The following is a 25,837-nucleotide window of genomic DNA, read 5'->3' as shown; positions in this document are numbered from 1 at the left end:
CAAATGCCTGCGAGCACTCATATGTGAAACCGCGAAAACAGACGCGAATGATTGGGAAAGATTCAGGAGTTTAAACACAAGGTGTGCGGGCAGAGTAATTGGATAATAAATCACCGGAAGTCTAGCTGATGCAAGTTACTGAAATAAGAACGTCGGTTAAGAGGCAAATGATTTATAAAGTTGCAAAAGACTTTTTAACTTGACAGAATTTGGGGTTTTTGTCAGACAAAGCCAAATAAAAGAAAGGAGGTCGGTCTGTGAGGCACATCCTTACGTGGCATTGTTAGATGGTTTAGAGCCTGCAGCCTCTCACAGATGGAGATGTTAACATGACTTTGTGGAATGAGAGGATATTGAATAAGTTTATTTACATCCTCTCTAAAAAAATGATATTCAATCCTTTAACGACAATGCTCTTTTTCAGCCAAACATAGGCACAAAAGAAGAAAACAAACCACTTGGACAGCCCCAAAAAATAAAAATTGAGAACATAAAATGAGTCCAATAAAAAGCTCCCTAAAAACGAGCACACTAGAGGGATTTCCCTGCTGTGCCAGCTCAATAACATTAATTTACAAATTAAGTTAAGTCCCTTGTACTGACGAAGGGAAACTGGCGTGAAGCACAACGGTTGCTTTTAGGGCTGTAACGTCCCAGTCGATTAGTCGATTAATTGGTCGATATGGTCTGGTTCGACCAAAAATCTGATTGGTCGATTTTTTGCCGCGCTCATTTCATCAGTTTGGCCGCGCTCATTTCATCAGGTGGAAAGCACTAATTGCTAATGGGGGTGTTTTCAGAGCACCCCTGTTTCACAGGTAACAGTCTGTTTTCAGAACACCCCCATTGTTTTCACTTTTTTTGGATTAGCCCAACCCACTGGAGAAGAGAGACAGATAAGTAGGCTTTAGAAGGTTTGATGCTGAATATTATTTATTTAATAACAAGCTAGTGTAAAAACAAGAAGCTGTCTCCTTCCAAAGAACCAGTGTTAATTTCGTTAACGAAGAGGACGACGAAAAATATTCGTTAACGAACCTTTTTTCTGTGACTAAGACGAGAAGTTGACGAGATAAAATTAATATCTGATGATAAAAACTATGACGAAATGTATGCGCGTCTTCGTTAACGAGACGAGACGGGACTAAAATGTTATTTGAGGACTACCGGACATTCAAAATACATCCTATAGGCTAAATTGACTGTCTTGTCTTTTAAAATGTGCGTCCCTGTCTCTGGATCGTATGGCAGCCGCAGTGGGCGGATACGCTACCAAAACGCAAACTAGCGATCTGAAACAATGGCCTCAGCAACTGAATGGTTATAGGGATAGGGTGACCAGACATCCCGTTTTTCCCAGGAGTCACAATTCGTTGTTGATTAACTTAAAGTTAGCGGAATCACTCTGATAGAAGTGCTCCACTTTCTCAGTTCTCACACAGCGCGCGATCAGTTCTCAGTTCTCACAATATTGCGCTGTGCCCACTGTTTGTGATAGTTTTGAGCCTAAGATGCTTTATTTTTCAGTTATGCACTTTATTTGGTTTCTGCTCTTGTTTGTTTAATAAATATTCTTTTTTTATTAAAGTGGACGCGCCTTTTGTGTTTATTAAGAGTAAAAGCTTTAAGTCTATTCGTGTCTCAGCCGCGAAGCTGAGCTCTTATGTTCAGCCTCGCTCTGTGCGAGCTGCGCAGAGCGGCTGAAATGATAGTGTCTGACAGTTATACTTATAACATATGACAAAAATAATTTTCTAAATTATGTTGCACATTCCTCAAAAGTTCTTGTGATATCACCAGTTGACAACATAGTACTGTTTTCAGAAATCACAGGCTATGATATTGCGCAGGCACCGCTGTCAGAGACGACAGACTCGTGTGTCAGACTCATTTCAGTGCAAAATAATTAGGTCAAAAACGATTTAATATACTGCAAATAGCCTATTAGTTTTTTATGTTTATTTATAATTAATTTAGGCAGACAACAAGGCTACCAAGTACTGAGCACAGTGCGTATCTAATTAATGTAACGTACGTTTTTTTTTCTCCACAACGTCATTTTTAGTCGAAAGTTTCAGGACTTCAGTCGACCAAGATTTTCTTTGGTTGATTACAGCCCTAGTTGCTTTTAATGCCATATCAGCTCTTTTTATTCACGTCGGTCTCTGTGACATTAAGATGAGGCAGCAATTAGCCTTCCTGAGGCCCTCCATGAAAATTTAATTTAGCGCTCCATCCACTGCAGCCAAAACGCACCTACCAGGAAACACTCAGCACCTCAGATCTATATGGAATTTCTCTAATGAGCCATCTTAAACGGCACAATGGAAAGCAGACAGATGGTGAGGGAAGCAAATGAACAGGTGTTGGTGAGTTCAGATGAAGCCTGTATGAGTTCAGGCAAAATTATTAGAGAGATGTGAAACAAAACTCTTCACAAGCCTCAAGATTGAAATCCTATCAGATATCAAAACAGAGCAAGAGACGGCAGACATCTCACCAAAATCAAAGGGAATAACAAAGAACAAGAAGGCTTTATGGATATGAAACAAAGCCATGGGGTACAAAAAACACCATTATACATCATAAATATCATAAATTACCCCAAGGCAACACCAGCATAATACATGCTCAAAACAGATAGCAAGTGCTGAAAAGTATATAACTGATGGCACATTTGAATTTTTTTCTTGAACTCTCAGAGAAAATGGTCTTTCCATTTGTCAATATAGCCATTATTCAAAATGAAATTAATTATTGAAAATGCTCAAATCAAAATATCAGCTTCATAAAAGTACCATTATTACAGGCTTTAAATGTACTATTACATTGCAAGGATTGAGTTTTCAATTATTTAAGATAATCCGGACAGATTTAAAATCATAATTGATACCTGGGCAACTGAAATTGTCAATGCCTTGAGATGCTTTTTTGAGATAACAAGCAGAAAAAAATTATTAAAAAATAATAATTTAAAATGCAGACCAAGTAGGGTTGCAGGTTCAAGGCCAAATTTGTTGAGTGAAATAATAATAAAAATAATTAATTTTAAAATCAATTAATTAATCCCTAAATCTTCATTTCAAGTTGCATAACATCAACAAGACTTCGTCAAGGACCTAAGGGTTCGGTGTTTGGCTGATTAGCTTATTAGAGCATCTAGTGTGCATTCAAAATTAAACAAATTAGTCACGCACCAGCATAACATGACACTGAAATCAACAGAAATGTTAATTGATATCTCTACATAATATAGAGATGTCTTCGGTCAGCATATCTTCAGAAGGTCACTTTCTTAAATTCCTCCACGGATGAAGGGTGTCAACAATCACAGATGCTTTAACAAGATTACAGCACCCTCTAGTGGCAAATTTAATAAGCACTTTTTAATCTCAAACAGAGTGTGATAAAATATATTTTCCTGCTCATCTCCCTTGTTTCTAGTAAATCCACTAATACCTTCATATTTCACGCAATTTGTCAGTGAGACACTCATGCAGTTGTTCCACAGCCCTTCATCAAATAAACACTCTCTGGGCTGTACTTGTGTGCTCATTTTGCCCTTGAACGCTGAAGAGGAACTCTCTGTCAGCCGATTTCCCTGAAGTGGCCTGAGTGTCTTTGGCAATTCAAAGAGTCTCTTTATCTGAATTTCACAACCCAATGGCAGCTGGGTCAGAAATTCTGTGAGGGGGGTTTGCCTGTGTGGCTGAGCAAGCACAGACTTGAAAAAGATTAGAAATAGAGGATCCCCATCATGATAGGAGAGCTAATCTGACCTCGAGGACAATCTTAGAGACGTCACCAAGACTCCTGAAGAATAAAAATGATCTATCTGTCTTTCTGTGGTTAGTAGCAGGCAGCAGAGGCTGGGGTTTCTTCAGAATGGCAGCATATGCTGTCATGGACACTGAACGTGGCCAGCGCAGCAGATATGTGAGCTCTCTGAAGTGCCAAAAGCTTTCTGAAAACATGCTTTGCACTCAGAGTTTGCTGGGCTGAGACCAAGGGCCCTTTGCCTCTGCACTACACTTCAACAAAGAGTCAAGCTTCAATCGCCATGTCTAAGCCACATGACGTGACTAGACTCACTTGACAACGAAGACAGAAAACTAACTGGAACCTGGAACCTGGAACGTATCGCATGATGAAAGTCAATTTAAGCAGCCTCTTTTTTGGCTGCTTATATGCTCTTTTAAGGTCCAAAAAAAATCATACTTTTTTAGTTTTATTTATTTTTTAAGCCTTTTAAGGTCATTTATATCTCCACCATATTAAAGCCTTGAGTTCCTTTATTTTTTGCATGATTTTTTATTTATGTCTCATTGAAGAGATTGTTCAAACACAATCTCATGGCAATTTGTATGAATGGTGGCTAATTTGTACAATTGCATTTGCAGCTAGGTTTAGTGGCAGACTTTTGTTTCTAAAAAAGCATGCATCTATCTATCTATCTATCTATCTATCTATCTATCTATCTATCTATCTATCTATCTATCTATCTATCTATCTATCTATTCAAGTGTACTGTAAAACTACTCTTTCTAAACTAGAGCTCATGAGCAGACAATAGACTATTTCAAATATCTACAGATTTAGTTATATTTATCTGATTTCAAGAAGGTCATATTTATTGCTATGTCTGGCACAAAATGCTGCAGCATTTGATGTAAACCATTTTACCAATATGGCTCCTTAATCTCAAGTTACAGACTAGTTAAAGAAAGGAATGTTTTGTTCCCCAATCATTCACAGGAACAGCGCTTTAGATGACACGGGGGATCAAAACACTGCCCTCCTCTACATTTCATTCTTTTTTCAAGATGACAGAACATCACAACACATTCCTGAGGGTGTTTTCTATTTTTGCCCCATTGTACAGTAGAGGGTTTAGGGTTTAGGTATAGGAAGCATTAATCTCCATTCAAACGGGCTCCAAACTGACAGACTGATTGATTTATAATATTTCCATTTATATTTAAGTGTTCATCTAAAACACAGTCCATTCACAATTTGAGGGACTGTAGACACATCTCCTGTAGGACAAAACTGCAGACAGGTTTGAAGAATTTACGAGCTCTCTTCAGATAGAAAGGGCAAGGGATTAAAGAGCGGAAGAAAGAGCGGTGAGTGTGGGAGGGGAGATGGAGAGTGGCGAAGGAGGGTTGGAATGGAGAATTAACCCTGGCATTACCACAGAAAAGGACGGAGCAGCATGTCCAACTCTGGGGGACCTTACATACGTCAGACGAGGGCCCCGGAATGAGCAGAACAATATTTTTTGAGGTAAGGCATCAAGTTAATTTACAAGATTAAATGCTTTTGCACAATTTTAAACAGTGGGTGTCGAGGGCAATGAATTCTTTTTCAAAAGACTAAAAAGTCACATTCTCACAGTGAAAAGGAAAGAAGAGGAGATCCTTCATTGTGTGTGTGTTTACTGAGCTATACTTTAGAGATGAGAACATGGCTAAATTTGAAACAAATATATACAACTTGTATTTTAATCTGTTGTCAATTTTCTAAAAAGCATTAGAAATGTTTTCTTTTTTTTTTAAAATAATATATATGCATACACATTGTAAAATATATGTATATATATATATATATATACACACACACACACACACACACATATAATAAAAAAATGGCAACATGTTAAACCACTTTAATTAAAACCAATCACAACATATTTTTAAGTTTGCTGAAAATTTGTCACGTCAGTCCTCAGTTCCTCCAGTTGGGTGTCACACTGTAAGAGCAAATTTGGCGTACGCCAGTTTGCTTTAATTTTACGCCTGCTGAACATAAGTAAATATAATTCAGCACATAACCGACAGGCCTGTGATCTGTGGAGGATTAATGAACCCTCTCAGGCATTTCCACTGCCTACTGTAACACCACCAGAGACTGCTGTGCTATTGATTAACACACACTAAACAACTTCAAAATTAAATGTATAGAAATCAAACATTTTAATCTAATGTCCCAAACCGTTTTCTGTCATCAAGAAGAAAACAAGAACTTAAAAGCATCAAACAAAACCAATCATTCAGTGCATTCAGTTTATGTTTTGAGCCTCATACAGTCCTCATCATTACTGCTGTATTTACAGTACTGGGGGATGGGTATAATAACAGAGGCAGGACGTCCTGTCAATAGCACTCAGAAATTCAGAGAGTGCTTTTATTGATTACTCTGCCTGATTGAAAACAGGACAGGTTTACTGCATGGTCTTCTTTATACACGAGTATGGCAATGAACGAGTTACATATATCATTTTATAAGAAAAGCAGAGCGAAAATGTGTTTTGGGTCACTTTTGTGTATTCATATCTGTATATTATTCATAGATGATATTTTTACTATTATTATTAATATAGAATATTATTGCTTATAACACAAAAATATAAAAATCATTTATGTAAAACATAGATGCCTTTTCAACAAACATCTGGCATAAAATTGTGAGAGTTTAGAAAACTCCCTGTTGAATTAAGACAAGTGGATCAGCATCAGGTGCAACATACGCAAGTAATGATCCCAGACATCTCCATCTGCAGAATAACCTCAACCACTCCACCGGGATTCTTTCTTTAAATTGAGCATTAGGCTAATCCTGTGTGTCCATTAGACGATTATTACACTAGCCAGTATAAGAGCAGCTTCAGGTTGACAGCTCTGCTGAGCTCCACAGTATGTAGTGCTTTCGAGGCAAATTGCAGCAGAGTCAACTCACAGCGTGTACTCTGTAGATCAACGCTGACGCCTTTTAATTAAGATTAAAAAGATCCCTGCAAACAGATGTATCCTTGGAATTCAGAGCTCAGACTGGTCAGAAACAGACGATAGTGGAGATTCGGTGTTTGTTTGGGGGATGATGGATGAAGTGACTGCAATGAGCTGAACAGGGACAGAGCTGTCAAAACAGAAGCTCTGATCGATATAAACAGTGTCTGGACTGCACCCCCCTTGTTAGGTGCTCATCTGCTTCTCGGATACACTTGGAAAACTGTGTCAGAATGAAATAGTTTTGGGTATTCGCTTCACAGCACATCTTTTGTGATCACTCAAGGGGAAAAATTATTCCTAAACTCTCCTTATTTCCTATTAATATGAAACTTTGTAACAGCTAAAGATGTTATCCCTCAGTTGTGAGTTTTGTGATGCATCTCTGAAGCAGAAAATTCTGGGATAAGTGATGAGCAGCTTCACCCTGAGGCCAGGCCTTCACTAAATTAACTTGATTTATGTTGATTGAATTAAAACGTAAGTATGCTTCGTAGTGTCTGTGCTGTGCAGCCATTGACTCAGCTGAATTTATCACTCTAATCTTCCAGGTCGAAATTCTGGACTCAAAAGCCAAAGAACAGCTCTGTTTTCTTGACAAGGTAAGCAGATTTTACCTCTAACAATCAATGACAGTGACTGCTGCACTCAGCCAAAACTTAATGGTATATTGTTTTATTTTGTTTTTAATGCAGGTTGAATCCCATTCAAGCGTAGGTGACATTAAGAGTTTGTTTCATAAGTCATGTAAGTTTTATCCCACATGGCTTTGTGATATTGTAATTTTACCTTGTCAAATATGAAATCTTGGTCACATTTTTCCTCAGCTGCGTGTCAGGGTCCTGGGGGCTGTTTCATAAAACAAGTTTACCAAATAAGCCACGTTTATTTCAGTTAGTCTGGCTTATTGTCACTTGATTTGGTTCAAAATAAGTCAGACTAACTGAAATAAGCCTAAATTTGCTAAACAGCCTGTCGAGTTTTATTTTGCGATAATGATTTAATTTATTTATGATTTGTTTTTGGAGTAGTGCCTGGAAATTAAATAAGCATACTTTCGCTAAAATAGTCCATTTAAAATGTACAAAACAATCGGCCTAGCATCAATATGAACACTGTAACAATACTACAGTAATAAAATGCTTGTGAAAATCTTCCTTTTCGCGAGAAACCTGAATTGGTCTTAGCCAATCTATTGGCTGAAAGGACTTAACGGGGTACCTGATTGGTTGCTTTTACCTGGACTAATAAACTGCATTGCTATGGAGTGACTGAATACTAAATCCTGCGATTGACCAATCACAATCAAGTATTCCAGAGCGCGTGCAATAATAAACAATGGCCCGGTTTCACAGACAGGGCTTAGACTAAACCAGGATTAGGCCATAGTTCAATTAGAACATTTAAGTATTTTTTAAGATTGTTATTTTTTAATTGTTTTGAGATCAGTCAGTGCAAGTTTCTTTTACTTGAAACAGCTCAGACTTACACTTTAGTCAAGACTAGGCTTAAGCCTTGTCTGTGAAACCAGGGGAATATGTATTTGGTTTGAAATAATTGAACAGGGGCCTGTTTCATAAAACAAGTTTACCAAATAAGCCAGGCTTATTTCAGGAAATCTGACTTATTTTGAACCAAATCAACTGACAGTAAGTCAGACTAACTAAAATAAACCTGGCTTATTTGGTAAACTTGTTTTATGAAACAGGCCCCAGGCATATTTCATTTAGTCTGACTTATTTTGAAACAAATCAACTGACAATAAATCAGACTAACTGAAATAACTGGTTCAAATGATAATACAATAACAATCTTGAGCGATACCATTTAAAAATATTTCTAGACTGTATTGCTGTTGGTAATATTATCGTATTCATTTTTGACAAGGTGGACAGTGAGCAATAACATTTTTAATAGTATTTTTACAAGAAAGATCAAGAACAAAAAAAATCTAATTTTTACAATCCCTTGCTACAAGCCATTTCTAGTCAATAAATTACAAAACTGAACATTCAACATTTGGTTAATTACAACATTTGTTTACTACACTTTTCTAACTTGGCAAGAATTATTAAAGCCGAGACTTGCAATGCATCACAATGCAATATGCATTTCAATAGCAATAGCCTTTGCAATAAAATCTATTGCATCATTTGATTTGTTTTTAAAACAAAATTATTTGTAAAAAAAAGAAAAAAAAGAAAAAGAAAAGTGACATTGACATAATAAAGTGCTACAGTATTCATAAGACTAACTCAGTCCAGTTTGTCTGTATTTTGTTGTAGTTTGGTTGCATTTCTATATAAAACAAAAAAAGGCCAAGCAAAGAAGGTGTGCAAAGCCGTTACTGCGTAAAACGCTCAGAAGTCTCAAACTGAGTGTTTTGAAAAGAAGAAAAAAAATCATCTCCTCTTCTTTATGACTCTTTTGAGCACCCTGCCAGATGACTCCAATTGACCTGCTCAAATGACCCTCTTCAGTGAAGATTTCAAGCTTTCGTTTTCACTGGAAAGACTCTCATGTCCCGCCGGGCACCGGCTGCCCTCGGGTGCAGCACAATAGCATCATCTTCTCCGGATTGCTGCTTTGCGAAATTCACAAACACCTACAGGGAGTGAAACAAAGTGAGCGAGACTACATAAAGAGCCAAAATGCCCTCGTTCCAGTGCATTTGTCACATGCAGGCTTGGAAACAGATGGTGGTGGTCACAAGATAGATGGATGCTTGTGGCAATCTGACCCTGAGCTGGACTCCGCTATTCTTTGCTTGTCTAGTTTGGGATGTCCTGTCTCAGAAGGAGGAGAGTGCTGTTTTGGACTATATAAAGGGAGTCATACATTTTCCAAGCTTAAATGTATCGCATAAGGAGACAATGACAAATATTTAAAACATTTAAATGGTACAGGTTGATCTAGGCCAAAAGGGTCTATATGAAATACCTGGTCCAGTGTTGTCTGGGACACTGAGTAATCTTCAATATTCAGCATTTCCTTGTTGGCCAAGACTAGCTGGAAGATTTTGGCCAGGGAGGAAGAAGCGATCTCGTACTGTAGAGTATTGTAGTGTTTCTCTCTCTGAATGCATCCTGGAAATGTGCTCTCCATAAATGCTTCGGCTGGGTTCAGATCTGGTACTGTGCCCGCTTTGGCTGCTCTGATTTTCATGGTGACCACATATCCATCACCAAATCTGCAGGGAAAAAATTATAAGTGATGATCAGAGAATGAATAAGCAAATACAAAAAATGTGTGCAACTCAAAATTTGTATGTGAACATAAGTGAAAATCTGTGATTTTACTTGTATTTGAGCTGCTGGATTGTGCCAAGACACTTGAATGTTCCGTTCACCATGATGGCCAGTCGTGTGCAGAGCGCTTCACATTCCTCCATGCTATGGATTTTAAAAAAAAGACTCCCTTAAAGATATCTATCTATCTATTTTTCAATACATAAAACAGCATGAAATAGCAATTCTCACAAATAATAAATTACGTTTTGTGTTGTATTTTCAAATGAAACATAATACTGAACTTGAAATTGTGTAGGTGGGAGCGTAGCTCGATTTGATAGTATTGTAAAAAGTAGGCTATGATATTATTGGCTCATTTTTGAGCCACCACAACTGCACGATGTAAACTAGGAATTGCAAGAAAGCAATCTAGAATGCTGAGTTTATACCTTTATATCTCACAGAATTGTGAGATAAAAATTTGCAACCATCTTTTTTATTCCATGGTGACAACAGGTTTCAGTAGGTTAGTAAATATTATTTATAATTTAGCAGTATATAAAAATGCATGTGTGTTGACGAGTTCTTGCCTGTGTGATGTAAGGACCACTGCCCTGCCTCCTTGAATCACACTCATGATGGAGTTCCAGAGGAACCTCCGAGAGTGAGGATCCATTCCTGTGGTTGGCTCATCCTGGCACAGGTAAAAAAAAAAAAACATACTTGTAACAATCCTTATCTTATTTTGAGATAAATCGCACAGAAAAGCTCTTACCAGGAGCAGAAGAGCTGGACAGCCAATCATTGCAATAGCTGTTGAGAGTTTACGCTTGTTTCCACCACTGTATGTGCCGGCAGTGCAGCTTGCATACTCAAATAAACCCAGTTTCTGAATTCCCCATTCAGCCACCTGCATCAACGAGAGATAGAGGTCTCTGTCAGAAATCCTCAGAGAAAAAGAAATGAGAAGAGATAAGAAAGTGGAATATGGTCTCACTCTGCTGATCTCGGATTCCGGGACTCCTCTGAGCCTAGCGTATAAGTGCAGATGTTCTCTTCCTGTTAGAAGATCATCTATGGCATCAAACTGAGGGCAGTAGCCCATGTTCTGGTGCACGTCCAGGATGTTGGTAAGAATGCTGGAGCATCACAAGAAATCAACCAAGTTAATGACAAAATCAAAATGAATTGAAATCAAAATCAGTGTGTAAAGTGCGCAATTTGCCACATCGCTAGAAGCACCAAATAAAATAGTAAAAATAACAATGGTTTCCTAACAGTTTTCATTAAAATTGGTGTTGCTGTGTAGGGAGTTATGGGTGGTTAGGGTATTGCTATTCAGTTATGAAAAACTACATTATTCATGATTCTGCTGAGAAACCTACACCATTCATTGAATCAAATCAAGCAAATCGCACCAAAGAACCTCTGTATCGCCCACACACTCCCATGAATCACTCATACTAAGTTTCTCTACACTGTCAAACTACTTTGTCTGATTTTCAAGTATCTTTTGCTGCAAATCAATGTTTTTAATGTTGTGATTCACCTTGTGGCTGCCTGGTTAGTTTGGTTCATAGCTTATAACTCTTAAACAAAGACCTTTTCAAAATCCCCATGGGAAAAAAATAATAATGGAAAAATTACTTCCAGAACAAAGGCCAAGTGGATGGGCACTGTTGCACTCTGCTGGTTGAACCATAAGTTTAACCAAACAGAGAAATATTTTTAAAAGCACCACAATACACACTCTTTAGTTCTATCTATAATTAGCTAAAATGTTTGTTAGCCAGATAGCTAACTGAGTAGCTAGCACTGCTGTCTGTGCAAACTACCAAGATAGCAAACACCCGTTGAAGGGAGAATCTTCACTAAAGATGTATCAAAGCCATAACAGTGTTGTGCTAGCAAAACAAACCTGTAACCAGTCACAACCGCTTCCCCTGAAGTGACATCTATATCTCCTGTCAGCATTTTGAATGTGGTAGTTTTCCCAGCACCATTCACACCCAGAAGTCCAAAGCACTGTGGGGGAAAAAATAAGTTTATGCAAAGCTCATGGTGATCTTAACACAACCAAATGTCTCAGATGTCTCTACTGATTACCTCTCCTGGTGAGACTCCTACACATATCCTGTCCACCGCTGGCCTAATCGTTCCAATATACGTCTATAGAGATAAATACACACTAATGATCTCTATTGTGTGAAACATTACCCATCATGCACCAGTAAAAAGTGGACAGACTTGCCTTTGATAGGTCTTTTATCTGGAGGATGTCACTAAAACTTCCTCCTTTGTAAACCTTCTCTCTCTCTTTGGCCACATCCACATCTTCATCAGTTATTGGCGGCTTCTTAAAATCTGACATCCTGTAGAAAGAGACAGCATGTGTATATGGAGATGCAACATTTCCACTGGAGAGACTCGTTTGAATGTATTTCTTCTCACCAGTGATCCAAGAAGAACCGGTACTGTATCAGAACGTTCAGGATGAAATAGACAAACCCCTCTATCGCCATGAACGTCACATTCTTTCCCACAAATTCCCAGCTGAAGGGATCCAAACTGAAGTCCTCACCTGGGACACACATTAGAAGTGCATGAACCTCACAAGAATTCACCAACATTTACATTTTTAGAATCAACTATAAATTATGTAAATTATTTCGTTATGCGGCTTTGCAGTTGTGTTCTTATGCGGTTATTAGGGTGTTCTGGGTGGTTGCTAGGCTGTTGTTAGGGTATTCTGGGTGGTTGTTAGTGTGTTGCCAAGCAGTTTCCATTGTGCTGTGAGTGGTTGCTAGGGCATTGCTATGCATTTGCTGTTCTGGATAGTTTCTAGTGTGTTGCTTTTCAAAGCTAGAGTGTTCTGGGTGGTTGCCAGGGTGTTGCTAGGGTATTCTGGGTTGTTGTTAGTGTGTAGCCAAGCAGTTTCTATTGTGCTTTGAGTGGTTGCTAGGGCATTGCTATGCAGTTGCTGTTCTGAATAGCTGCTAGTGTGTTGCTTTTCACTGCTAGAGTGTTCTGGAATGTTGTCAGGGTGTTGCCAAGCGGTTTCGATGATATTCTGGGTGGTTGCTAGTGTGCTGCCAAACAATTTCCCGGATGTTCTGGGTGGTTACTAGGGTGTTCCTATGGAATTTTGGGTTGGTGCTAGAATGTTGTGGCTGGCTGCTAGGACATTGCTATGCAGCTGCTAGGGTGTTCTGGGTGGATGTTAATGTTCTGCTATGCAAGTTTCCCCCAAGTCACCAAGTTCATACTTTTCTAGTCTGTAAATACAGTATGGCTTGGATAGCTTCTAAAATATAAGTCAGTTTTATTACCCATCCAATATCTTAGACAAGTTTCTATTTAGTTAAAGAGACATCTCAAGTTAGTTCTTGTAGGCTAAGCAGTTTTGAAGATCAATTTGAACCTGAGTTTGATCCATTTGGTTATCAAAAATAAATGCTGCTTTGAATTGCCATCAGATGCAATGTGCATCTTTGAAGACATGGTTGATAAATCTAAGGTGTTATATTTCCATCATGTTGACATATAGATTAAAGCTCAGTGACTTTTATGGAGGCCAGATCACTGGGTCCAGACCTTGCCAGGGGCCAGGCTAGGGTTGCTCGTGGCAGCCTCAATACGACCAATTGAAATGTGAGGTGGGGACAGGAGCAGGACTCACCAAAGCGTGCATACACGTCCATCACGGCCCGGTTCATCGCCATGTCAATGAGCCCGCGGCCCAAACAGAAGTGAGGAAAGACAAGTAGAGCTTTCTTCAGCACCTGGTTACACTTATACAGAGCCTGCAAAAGTAGAGACAGATGGAGGATGAAATGTCAGCTTTACACTTGAACTTTTGGCCTGAACGACTAGTGCATTTAGAACATGATTGAAATTCTAATGATGATATTATTGGAAACTGGGGAAAATTTACACTACAATAAAGTGAAGGCTGGGATGTTTTACCTCTGTACTGTCAAACAGGTCTAATATAAATGTGATGGCACTGCTGTTGATGCCAATGAAGAGGTTGATGCAGGACAGAGAGACGTACGCTGTGCTGGGCACGTTAAATAAATATGACATCGGATACATCATGGGAGTCACCGACCAACTATTTCATAAGAAAAAGGCAGATTAGTATGTTTTAAAATATTCATACAGGTCAAATTTTTAGAGACTGCATTTTTATCTTCAGATACATTTTCCATTTGAATGCAGGAATAATTCTGATTCTGTCAAGATATGCTTTCTTATCAGAAACAAAAAGACTTTTATCTTCAGAATAAGGGGTTTGTGCTGGAGTGTCTGGTTTGGATTCACACTAGAAGACTCACTGAGCTGAGGAGAGTCCGAGAGACATTTGGCTCTCGATTGCACTGCTGATGTGATCGAGGGCCAAGTATCTACTCTGAGAAATGGCAGCGTGAATAAGACACTGACAAATCACCCTTCAAACCTTTCAGTGGGGTCTACTTACTACCCTTCATCTCTCAGGACAGTATGTACTATTAAAGCTACTGAGGGTGACCTTTTTACATAGAGTACTTTTGGATTGTGACCCACATATCTAATAAGACAGACCTAGAAATTATGTTCTGCTAAAAGAAATGTGACATAAATATGGCATATATTATTTCATTACCCATAAAGCATCAACAGAGCTATCAGGGCTTGCAAGTTGCCAGGTGAGGTGTAGCATTTTTTGTCAAATGCAATAAAAATCCCCACAACCATCGCTGCGCTGACAGCGTAGTTTATCTGAAAAGACAGGACAACAGCAATTATAAGACCATTTCAAGGAACATAAGACAATTCTATGGAATAAATATACTTATATATTTATTCTATATTTATTAGGCACTATAAATGCACTTACTGGTCAAAACAACATGCTTCTGCTTTATTAGTATTTAATTTATGACTACTTTTATTTATCCAGACCAGGGCTCAACAATAATGATGTAGTTGCAAATTGTGCCGATTCATCACCAAGAAAATGTTTTAGCTGGCTAACAGTTTTTTTTTTTAATTGCAAAAATGATTTGTGATAGACTGAAAGCATAAGCAAGAAAAATATAAACCAATCAATAAATGTTTCGCATAGTATTTTTGGTAAAGTGTATTTATAAATGAATGGCATTCCATTCATAGCAGTATAATTTCCAGCTTGTTGCATATTTTCTTTTTGATAAAAAAATTAATAATAATAATTTATTTTAATGAAAAAAATTATTAAATAGTAAAATGGTAAAGAACATAATGTTTAATGAGAAATCTATATATATATATAATCATTGTTAAAAAGCAAAAAAAAATGGTTGTTGTGGAGCCAGTTATTATGTTTTTAAATAAAAAAAACGTAATTCAGTTAACAAAAGAGATGGTACAGAACATAACATTTAATGAAAAATGTAAAGCTAGCAAATATAGAATTACATTGCTAAAAATAAATCTATAATAGTTTGATTTAAGTTTTAATTATTTATTAATTATTTTTTGTAAGGCCAGTGACAATGTTATGGCTGGTCATAGAGTCTTCATACTAACCATGTCCCAGAAGAAGTTTGCAATCCAGTAGACCAGAGGACTGACCCCACTCACAAACTGCAGGTGTTTGGCCTGTGTCACTCTCTCCTGGATCAGATACAGCACAAAACTGGCCGGTACAAAGGACATGGCGAAAATCACGCAGATAGCTACCACGGCATCCACTGAAGTGGTCAGTCTGAAAGAATGTATAAGTAAACAATACTTACACAAAGAGAAGAACACTTACATTAAAAACTTTTTACATGCATAACAAGTTCTACTGAGACTGATTTGCAAGTAAAACAACTGTGTGAAGCACTGTCAGCATTACACTCACACTGTGACCTCCGACAGCTGTTCCTTAGTCAGGTTTAGTGGATGATTGATGGCTGTGATGCCGTACTCATTTAAATCGGCTCCAGGAGGCAGGTTTGCTCGAAGGATGGCGTTATTCGCCACGTTCATGAAGGCCACCATAGCGTGCCAGCCTTTGTTATTGAACCACACCTAGAGGAGATAACAAATGGGTTATTTATCTTGAATGGGACGAGCCGAGCTCAGTAAACTGCAACAGGAAATGAAGCTAAAAGAAGAAATATTACCTTGACATTGTTTTCAGTTTCCATATATTTCAAGAAAGTCCCAAACTCCTGCAAAGTAACCTTTGAGTATCTGCCCTGTAAATGATCACAACACTTTTTTTATTTCTTATTAATTATATTATAAAAACTAAAAGTAATTTTTATTCATAACTTTGCTTTGATTACATCAATTCACAGTGAAAACAACCAGAACAGTTACCCCTGTAACGTTAAGCAGACTTCCTAACTGAGCAGCTGCATTCTGGATGGATTTAGGATCCACATCAAGGACAGGAAGTAGTCCTCCGACGGAAATGCCACCATACCTGAAGAAGAGAGACGGTCATTCTTCCACATACTTAGATCACAGAAAGTGTCCACAAGGTGGAGTCGTTGTATTTTCTACTTATGTTTAAGACACCCATACCTCTGTTCATTCACCCAGTACTTGCTCTTCAAGCTGTACAACAAAATCACAAATAAGATGAATTCTTGGAAACATAAGAGCAAGTTAATGAATGATTAGTCACAGATTGCTCACAATTACCTTGTCCATATTAAATTTGTGTAGGTCTTCACCAAATAATCAGAGATGTTCCTGCCGGTTAAATCTGTCAGCACGTCACCAGTGGCCTGAATCCTCTGAAATGCAGGAAACACATCACTATACATCATTTTAAAAACGTTATAGTGTCGTATCTATAGCTGGGACAAACCTGGGGAGGAGGGAGACCTCCAGCACCTTCTGGACACACAGGTAACATGGTGAGTTTATTGGGTGTGCTGCACTGGCAGCTGGGAGACGGACTGATGTCTGTCCATTCTGGGTTACCCAGCATCTCAATGAGCGCTGGGTTTACCAGGGGCATCTCCCACTCTGTGGTTATGTTATTACATGGATAGTCTCTGTGGGAAACAAAAATGGACATGGTAAGCAGGACAAACACCTTTGGATATTCTTTAATATCATTAGAATGCATGTACACATACACTAGAGGTTCATCCACCATACAGCGAGTCCCAAATCCAGGTCTGTTTAGAAGAACCTCACCAAAATACCTCATATCTGAGCTTTGCATCTGTTCATTACTGAAAAAGACATTTAAAATACTGTTTTTAACTGCTTACTTAACTATACAGTGAATAAATAAACCAATTCTGTTCCAACGTTAATGTACTGTACCTGAAGAAGGTGAACTGCCTGCCGTACATCCATGGGCTTAGAGTAAGACTGGGGTATTCGCCAAATGGAGGAACAATCAGTGTGAACATCAGAGAAACGAGGACAAAACTAGCAGGCAACACAATCTGTGGAAGAGAATGCCAGTGGTCATCATAAAAACTGTCATTTTTTAACCAAATCCTATGGACTTCATTATTGACGTTCCAAAGCCATGCTGTTATTCTGACCTGGGCGAGGAAGTCTTTGCCGGAACGTGTGGTGTGATGAAACCTCTTTATGACAAGAGCAAAAAACTGTTTCAAGACCAGAAAGATTCCCTTCACCTGATGGGATCCTCTGCCATCTTTACTGGTTGAACTTCCAGAGTTTGTTTGGCCGTTAGCATATACCGACCTGTCTGTATCTACACACAAGATCAAACGCAGTCAAAATCTAGAACCAAATTATTTTCATTGACCTATGTGATAATGTTTGGGTTTTCCAATGAGAAGAGTGAGGCTTTTAATGGTGGCATATAGACAAAACATAATTGAAAAAATTGCATTTGTTTACTTAAATGAAATGCAAAAATATGCCAAAAATAAATAAAGAAATACAGGGGCGCTAACTACCATTATTCAGCCAAGCAGTCACTATTATTAGCTCATACAGAATCTCAAAAAGTCCAAGTATTGTTTGAATATTTACCATAATAGTCTTGGGCAATATATCATTATAATTTATATTATAGCTTATTTTAGCTGTGAAAAAATTAACTGTAGCTATAGCTATAAAAAGCAAGCTTAACCTTCTGATGCATACATTTTTATAATCACAAATTATTTTTAAATAACTATAATATTTCCCAATCATTTTTTCGTAAAATATGTAATTTGAGTTACACATCTGTTCAACAGATGAATTTGTCATATATGTTTAATTTATTGTGTGTGTGTGTGTGTGTGTGTGTGTCTGTGTCTGTGTCTGTGTGTGTGTGTGTGTGTGTGTGTGTGTGTGTGTGTGTGTGTGTGTGTGCGTGCGTTTTTGTGACAAATAAGGACAAATGATAATAAATTTGTATAATGACACAGGTATGACACAGGTATTACAAGGTGAAGGTGACTTTTCAGTACATTGACCTATGTCCCCACTTTTCAAAACACTTATAAATCATAGAGAGCGAGGTTTTTTGAGGAAAAGTAGAAATGCACAGTCTCCTGTGAGAGCTAAGTTTAGGTGTAGGGCAATAGCACACACAGTTTGTTCAGTATAAAAACCATTACGCCTATGGGATATCCCCACTTTTCACAAAAACAAACATGTGTGTGTGTGTGTGTGTTTGTGTGTGTATATATATACTTTGTGCATCAAAGGGTTAACCAGCACCATATGCACTATTTAGCATTTAGCACTATTTATTGTCTAGTGGTATGTTTCGAGAATATCTCTTTGCTGTGTCCTCTAACTGTTTTAGCAGCCAGCTTTAGCTGGGATGAAGCATTATAAGCCTGACAGACTAAGTTGGTCATCACCTTCTTCTATATTCACTTTGACTGTGTTCTCTCTATAGAGACTCGCAAGAGATTTCTGTTGCAGAACTTTGATGTCTAAGGGGTTCAACCACAAAAATAGACCTCACAATCACAACATACGACACTCGCAAGCAGCGTAAAATGATACATATACATAATATCTGTACTTCTGAGATGAAATAGTAGAGTGAAATCTTACCAGACGTAGGGTTGATGTGAGCAGCCTCTCCATCAGCTGTGACTTTCAGAAATATCTACAGACCACAAAAGAGGCAAAGCTTGAATTGTGCATGCACAAAAGAAAAATGACGGGGCTTTGTAAAATGTTGATCCCTTACTGCAAAATAAAATAAAATAAAAAAATAAAGAGTTACCTCTTCTAGTGAAGTGTCTGACACTCCAAAACTGCTCAGCCCCATGTCTGCCAGCGTCTCCTCCAGCTCTCTGAACAGGCTGGCGTAAGAACGATGCTTAAAGCCCCGGCTGGGCAATAGAAAGGTCAGCTCCTGCCCTATGACCTCTATAAGCCTGGCCTCTGGGACGTGATGGTGAACGAGGGCTGTGATGCGGTCAATGTCCCCTGAAAGAGTGGGATACATCCTAAATTATGATATTTACAGTTTGATTACACTGATCTAATATAAATATACTATATGAACTTTTTACCTTCCATCTGTCTTTCTGTAACTCTGGGCTGCTCTACAGTGCTCTCTTTAAATTTGGTACAGAGTGAGCATTTACAAGAGCAGTCCTCAGTACAGTCACACTGACCCTGCAAGAACCAGAGCAACCTTATGAGTCTAGCTTTTTAATGTACTCTTTGTAATAGATGGTAAAAGTCTCACCTCCATTCTGACATGGGATGGCTGTTCTTTAATGCGCCGCACCAGAGTGAGGTAGAAACCAGCTCCCAGGCAATTCTTCAGGAAGAGAGGAGAGCCGCAGCAGTACAGACGACCCTGAGAGATGATGGCCACACGGTCACTCAGCAGGTCAGCTTCATCCATGTGGTGTGTGGACAAGATCACCGTACGACCTGAATAACACACACAGATACACACACTTTTACAACTCTACTTAGAAAATTCATTAAGTGAAAAAAAATACAAAACCAAAAGAACATACTAAATATATAAAATAAAATCATTTATTTTATATATAAAACATTTATCACATAAATGGATTATCTAAATTATCTATTTTTTAATAACTAATTTCTAACATATTTATATAAAATATATTTTAAAATAAATAAATTTCATTATATTACATTTTAAAAAGTCAGTTTAATAAACAGATGGAAAATACAATTTATTAGACATGCTGAATAAGGATGTATATAAAATAAAATATATATTAAAAATAAAATAAAATATTACATGAAGTAATAAAATGTAACTTTTTAGACAGATATATGGATGTATATTAATATATCAAAATTATATATATATGAAAAGTACTAATATTGATGGATGTATGATTTGGTAGTGGAGGAATATGAATTATCCTCTTTGATAGACATTTCCCAGGAATGTGTACCAGCGCGGTATTTCAGCAGAAGGTCCCAGATGGAGCGTCTAGAATATGGATCCACTCCTGATGTGGGTTCATCCAGAAACACCACTTTAGCACCTCCAACAAAAGCCATGGCAACGGAAAGCTTCCTCTGCATACCACCTACATAGGAAGACAACATCCTCTTGTCTTTTCTCACAAATCTCTGTTTTTTTCAATTCAATTTTTCAATTCCGTCTTTTTACTGAAAGGTTTGGCAGAACAAACAGAATTGAGTTCAGCCTGCACAGAAAAGGATTATTAAAGAGGTATTTATGATCTAACCTGACAGGTTTTGTGCCTCCTCGTTCCTCTTGTGAGGGAGACCAAGATCTTCCAGCATATTTTCCACCTCTAGCTGGGCCTCAGGTAATGGCCGACCCTTCAGCAGAGAGTAAAACAAGATGTGCTCTGCTACCGTTATACTGCAGAAGAAAGGGAGATCAAAACAAATCAGTACTCTGACAGATATTATTTTAGCAGGTGAATCAACATCCTTCAAAGTGAACCACATGAGGAGTTTACAAACTGGTGAAAGATGATGTTATGTTGGGGGCACATTCCCAGAGATTTACGAATGGCATCCATATCAGTTCGGATGTCTTTCCCATAAATATACGCTGTGCCAGAGGTGGGGGGGAACATGCCAGTGAGAATAGACCTGTGGGAGAGAGGATAAAACTTCTATGTATAACATTCCCATAGACAAACAAAGATCCATTTCACTGGGTTTTGGATACATACATGGTAGTGGTTTTTCCTGCACCATTGTGGCCAAGGAAAGCAGTGATCTGACCCTCGTAGAAGGTGATACTCAGACCATCCACAGCAGGTCTAGAGCTGCCGCTGAACATCTTATATAGGTTCTCCACACAAACTCCAACCACCAAACCTGATGGCTCAGGCTCGAAAAAGAGCCTCCCTGGAGACAAGAATCAGAAATGGGAAAGTTATTATACAGAATGTTGAGAAACACCTGAGATCCCTATGACATTCAGTAATGTCAGGTGGTTTATTGACACGTGTAGATATTACAAATATTACTTTAAAAAAGTTTTATTAATTAATATAAAAAAACAATATATATATATATATATATATATATATATAAACTATATATATATATATATATATATATATATATATATATATATATATATATATATATATATATATATATATATATATAATATTAAAATACTGTGCACTGTAAAAAAAAAATGTTTCAAAAAGTTGTTTCAACTTAAAATAATTTGTTACCCCGGTGACTTAAAATTTTTAGTTTAGTCAGCTTGAAATTTTAAGATACTCGATGTTAATTTAAGGGACAACTGGGATATTTTAGTTGACTAAACAAAAAAATTTAAGTTAGCGGGGTAACAAATTATTTTAAAATGTACCTTTTTTAAATTTTTTTACAGTGATTACAGCGGTTAGCTACAACCCCCAAATTCGGCATTCAAGGAGTGCAGATATTTGCCCCAAACACAATGAAATATTTTACTTTTGAGAAACTTTGCTTGTTTTACTCTGGTTGAGTCTGCGTGCTGCTTGACACACAATACTTCATAAATAGGTTGCTTATACACTGTATAAAGTGATAAGTTGACTTAACTTTAAAAAAATTTAGGAAACCCGTTGTATTATTAATTACTTAAAATTAAGTAATTAATAATAAAAAAGTATAAGTTAAGGGAATTGCCAATTGTCACTTAACTTTTTTTTCAATTATTATTTACTTGCAACAGGTTTGACACCTAAATTTTTTAAGTTAAATCAGCATCACTTTTTACAGTGTGTGTATACTGTATAAAATAAATAATATATTTAAATATATAGAATAAAATAAAAATGAACTCTGCATGTATAACAACAAAAAATAAATATAGAAAATACAATTTACTTGTATATATATATATATATATATATATATATATATATATATAAATATATTAGAGAGAGAATTTAAGTACATGAAATAAAAATAAATAATATATTAAATAAAAACATTTATGTCTATATATTAAATACATGTATAGAGTGAGAAGTAGATATAGAAATATTGTATAAATATAACTGTATAAATTAAAATGAATATACTAGAAATAAAATATATTAAATTTATAACATAAAAAATATATAGAGAGAAGAAAAATACAAATATATTAAATATATCAAATACAAATATATATTAAATATTATTTATATAAAATAAAAATAATTTAAGTAATGATTATTTTGTTTGAAACCTTGGCTACCATGGTAAATTTTTGTTAGGAAATGGTGTATTTACGCCTTGATTCATGAGGCGAAAGGAATGTCATTGTCACAGTGATGGAATAAACATCTATAACATCTCTAATATCCATTAACCGGCAATAAGACAAACAGAAACCAGCATTCCAACCTGCCAGCCATGCAAACAGACACAAGGCCACCGGCTTCCCACAAAGGGCACAGACAGAGGTGTGTTTGTGCATCATGTGTGATTATACTAGTGTACATGTGTGCTCGAGCACACATGCCTGGCGCCACCCTATACAGTGCGCTTGAACTTAAGACAGAGCACTGGCAAGAGCTGATGGATAACGCCAGTGAAACTAAGACCGCAGTAATTACTCCCATGGGGCTCCATCAGTTCAAAGCCAAGAAACCTGCTGGATGCCTGCGCTCTAGTCAAGCAGATAAGCCTGGTTAGCTCTCTGAATACATCTGATGGGATGTTTTCCAGGAGTAAGAAGAGAAGCACCACCTTCCTGTTTGTTGTAATAGGTTCCATTATAAAATGCTGTAGAATGAAAGGTTTCCCCTGATAGATAATAAAGCCCAGTGTATCGCTGCTATTTTAAAAGAAATATTCACCTTCTTCACCCACAATTTATCTGAATCTACAAGTAAAGTAATTAAGCCTGATTTCTCCAAAGGTGTTTTTTTCTTCATTTCTGTCACCTGATGGAGATTTGGTTTCTTGCTACTGTCGCCTTTGGCTTGGTTAGTAATGTTATTGATTTGGCACTGACACTATCAGATGAGAACAAAACTTGAATAAAACTAAGATGAATAATAATGCTATTGTCTTCTGTAGAGCTGCTTAATATCTGAATTAAATTTGTTACATAAATGATAAATTTTGCTAGTTATTGAACCAATTTGAATTAACACTGAACTGACTTGAACTGAATAAGCTGCTTAACAGCAGAATTTGAATGTGCTTTATATTTGATGAAGTTTGCATCACTGATTCTATTGTTTTCTTATTTGTTTATTACTGTGAAGCTGCTTTGAAACAATTTGCATTTTATAAAGCACTATACATTGTAAAATAAAGGTGGTAAACCTGAGTTGATTTAGCAGTTCCACGCTGAAACAAACTGCAAAAACCAGCTGGTTTGCTCATTTAAAATGGTCTCTCAGACTGACTAAAATGCTCTAGATGGATGAAACTCAGGCTGATAGGTCAATATCGCAAATTGTTGATATTCGCAAAGTTAAACTACTTGGCACAAGCTGATTGGTTCATGTTACATATGCAGCCAATTAACTACATTTAAATAGCTGGTTAGCATTCACTAGAGCAGTTCGCAGCACACTTTCAGAGTTTCTCTGAAAGCCTCCACCTTCCCCAGTTCCACCTGTATAGATCTGCTACGGGTAAATATATATGCTATTTGTGCCGCAGCAGTATGTCTTGAATATTCACAGCACCGTATCACCATATGTTTTGGCAGTAGCCAGTTCTTTGCAACAGCAGCAATAATCTACAACAACAATAACCAGCAGAACCAGCTGGTGTTCAGCTGGTCAGTTTTTATGGATTAGCTGACCTAGACTTCAAGATACAAATAAGACCAGCAACCCACCGTAGGCTGGTTTAAATTGTGTTTTTCTCATTAGCATTTACAACACACCTGAGGAGTCTGTGCTCATGCTCTTCTGGGTCGTCTCCTCTTCATCGACCCTCTTTAGTTCTTTCTCTTTCTCTAGTTTCTCCCGTATGTCTCCATGTTTGCAGGACCGTGGCGGCTCCGGAGGTTTTTCGGGTGCTGTGTGGTTCTTGGCCTGGTCATCAGTGTGGTTCACCAGATTATCAAAAGCAGGTTTCTCCACTGCTGGCTTTCCAGGAACTGTGTAAAGAAAGTTGATCAGAGTTGATAAAAAAAAACAGATACCGTCACTTATAATAAGCCAAAAAGTCACTCACCTTGTTTTAGAGGCTCAGGTCGGTTTAACCAATAAGAAGGCTGGATTGGAAAGTAAAAAGGCCGACCAATACCATACTGGCCTGTTGATAAACACAAGTTATGTCATTACGATCCACTTTATTTGTATCATCAAATAAACTTGAATATACCGTAGTTTACCTGGGAAGACATTATCGAGGTACCATGCAAGAACGCCATAAAGGACTGTATCCAATACCATCATAATAATTGAGATGAGAAAGGAGAACTCGTCCCCTTCCAAAAGACTGGTGTGGATGTTATCCCACTGCAGACCGAGACCCTGCTCCTCATAACGGGACAGGTACTCCGTCCCAAAGCCAAAAGCCACCTGGGACATCAAACTCTGATGCACAATAAACAATTTTAGATGCAGAAAATCACATATAAGTTGAGTTTTCTTAATGAAAGTGTATTGCATTATCAAATGTATAACCTTTATAAGAAGTTTTGTATATCATTTGTTCAGATTGTACAGGGAAGTGTTATCATGTGACATACCGCCATGATTTTCATATCTTTGGTTATGTGGTCCTGCCAGGCGAAGCAGACTATGTGCGGCAGGTACAGGGTGAAGTAAATGATTCCGCTGCAGGCTGCTGCCAGGTTAGCCTTGTTGAAAAACACACTCATGAGGAAGCACTGCATGATGGTTGCTGTGGTGAAAGTGAGCAGGAATAGGAAGAGGATGATGGGATTGCTGTAGTTCAGCACTTTTCCTCCCTGTGAGAAAACAAAGATGTTATTTTATATTCTTTACAAGTATTTTAAAATGTAAATGTTGGCTTATTGACAAAGCCGCATACCGATCAACTATTTGAGATTACGCTTCTGCTGATTTTGAAACTTAATTTCAAACATGAACTTGTCCTGTTAAGCTTAAGCTTTCAAGAAACGTAATAAAACATGCTAAAAACAAACATGTTAGCATTGTGTTAAAACTAGCAATGTGCTAAAAGTTGTTATTAATGAGCTGAAACATGCAAAAATATGCTAACATTATCTCAAGACATGTTTAAAACATGTTAAAGTTTTAAGTATGTGGCTAACATGCTAACTAAAGCGTGTTAGCCACATATTAAAACAATGCTAGAAATGTCACTGGCTGTTTTGTTTTTTTTTCTTCTTTTTCTTTCCTCCAGCAATCATAAAACTTTAAACTTTCAGATAAAGCTTTGTCAAGTTTGTCCTGATTAACTTCTCTAGTTTTTTCTTGCATGGCAAATCTGAATTTTCCA

The 25,837-nt window shown here is 37.4% G+C and overlaps 1 protein-coding gene across 2 annotated transcripts in view; it reads right to left on the bottom strand.

Moving 5' to 3' along the window:
- Positions 1 to 8,678: 8,678 nt before the first annotated feature.
- The window catches only part of LOC306865270 (retinal-specific phospholipid-transporting ATPase ABCA4-like), a 35,893-nt gene continuing 18,734 nt past the window's right edge, over positions 8,679 to 25,837 (bottom strand). For both annotated transcript variants that reach the window (XM_079409790.1, XM_079409791.1), the window contains 35 exons: positions 25,101 to 25,322; positions 24,741 to 24,945; positions 24,581 to 24,661; positions 24,288 to 24,503; positions 21,124 to 21,301; positions 20,909 to 21,040; positions 20,665 to 20,804; positions 20,365 to 20,502; positions 19,671 to 19,861; positions 19,492 to 19,597; positions 19,200 to 19,405; positions 19,025 to 19,079; positions 17,542 to 17,717; positions 17,315 to 17,439; positions 17,122 to 17,220; positions 16,848 to 17,037; positions 16,679 to 16,773; positions 16,559 to 16,591; positions 16,352 to 16,457; positions 16,153 to 16,227; positions 15,888 to 16,057; positions 15,569 to 15,746; positions 14,664 to 14,779; positions 13,985 to 14,132; positions 13,698 to 13,821; positions 12,470 to 12,599; positions 12,270 to 12,390; positions 12,125 to 12,187; positions 11,937 to 12,043; positions 11,016 to 11,157; positions 10,794 to 10,928; positions 10,609 to 10,712; positions 10,088 to 10,180; positions 9,729 to 9,978; positions 8,679 to 9,393 (listed from right to left, as the gene is read on the bottom strand). In XM_079409790.1, the coding sequence (XP_079265916.1) occupies positions 9,277 to 9,393; positions 9,729 to 9,978; positions 10,088 to 10,180; positions 10,609 to 10,712; positions 10,794 to 10,928; positions 11,016 to 11,157; positions 11,937 to 12,043; positions 12,125 to 12,187; positions 12,270 to 12,390; positions 12,470 to 12,599; positions 13,698 to 13,821; positions 13,985 to 14,132; positions 14,664 to 14,779; positions 15,569 to 15,746; positions 15,888 to 16,057; positions 16,153 to 16,227; positions 16,352 to 16,457; positions 16,559 to 16,591; positions 16,679 to 16,773; positions 16,848 to 17,037; positions 17,122 to 17,220; positions 17,315 to 17,439; positions 17,542 to 17,717; positions 19,025 to 19,079; positions 19,200 to 19,405; positions 19,492 to 19,597; positions 19,671 to 19,861; positions 20,365 to 20,502; positions 20,665 to 20,804; positions 20,909 to 21,040; positions 21,124 to 21,301; positions 24,288 to 24,503; positions 24,581 to 24,661; positions 24,741 to 24,945; positions 25,101 to 25,322 (4,767 nt within the window). In that variant the 3' untranslated portion in view covers positions 8,679 to 9,276. The remainder of the gene's footprint in view (positions 9,394 to 9,728; positions 9,979 to 10,087; positions 10,181 to 10,608; positions 10,713 to 10,793; positions 10,929 to 11,015; positions 11,158 to 11,936; positions 12,044 to 12,124; positions 12,188 to 12,269; positions 12,391 to 12,469; positions 12,600 to 13,697; positions 13,822 to 13,984; positions 14,133 to 14,663; positions 14,780 to 15,568; positions 15,747 to 15,887; positions 16,058 to 16,152; positions 16,228 to 16,351; positions 16,458 to 16,558; positions 16,592 to 16,678; positions 16,774 to 16,847; positions 17,038 to 17,121; positions 17,221 to 17,314; positions 17,440 to 17,541; positions 17,718 to 19,024; positions 19,080 to 19,199; positions 19,406 to 19,491; positions 19,598 to 19,670; positions 19,862 to 20,364; positions 20,503 to 20,664; positions 20,805 to 20,908; positions 21,041 to 21,123; positions 21,302 to 24,287; positions 24,504 to 24,580; positions 24,662 to 24,740; positions 24,946 to 25,100; positions 25,323 to 25,837) is intronic.

The sequence above is a fragment of the Barbus barbus genome, assembly GCF_936440315.1.
Source record: "Barbus barbus genome assembly, chromosome: 46".
Classification (NCBI taxonomy): Eukaryota; Metazoa; Chordata; class Actinopteri; order Cypriniformes; family Cyprinidae; genus Barbus; species Barbus barbus.
This window is presented reverse-complemented; position numbering and strand designations above follow the sequence as displayed.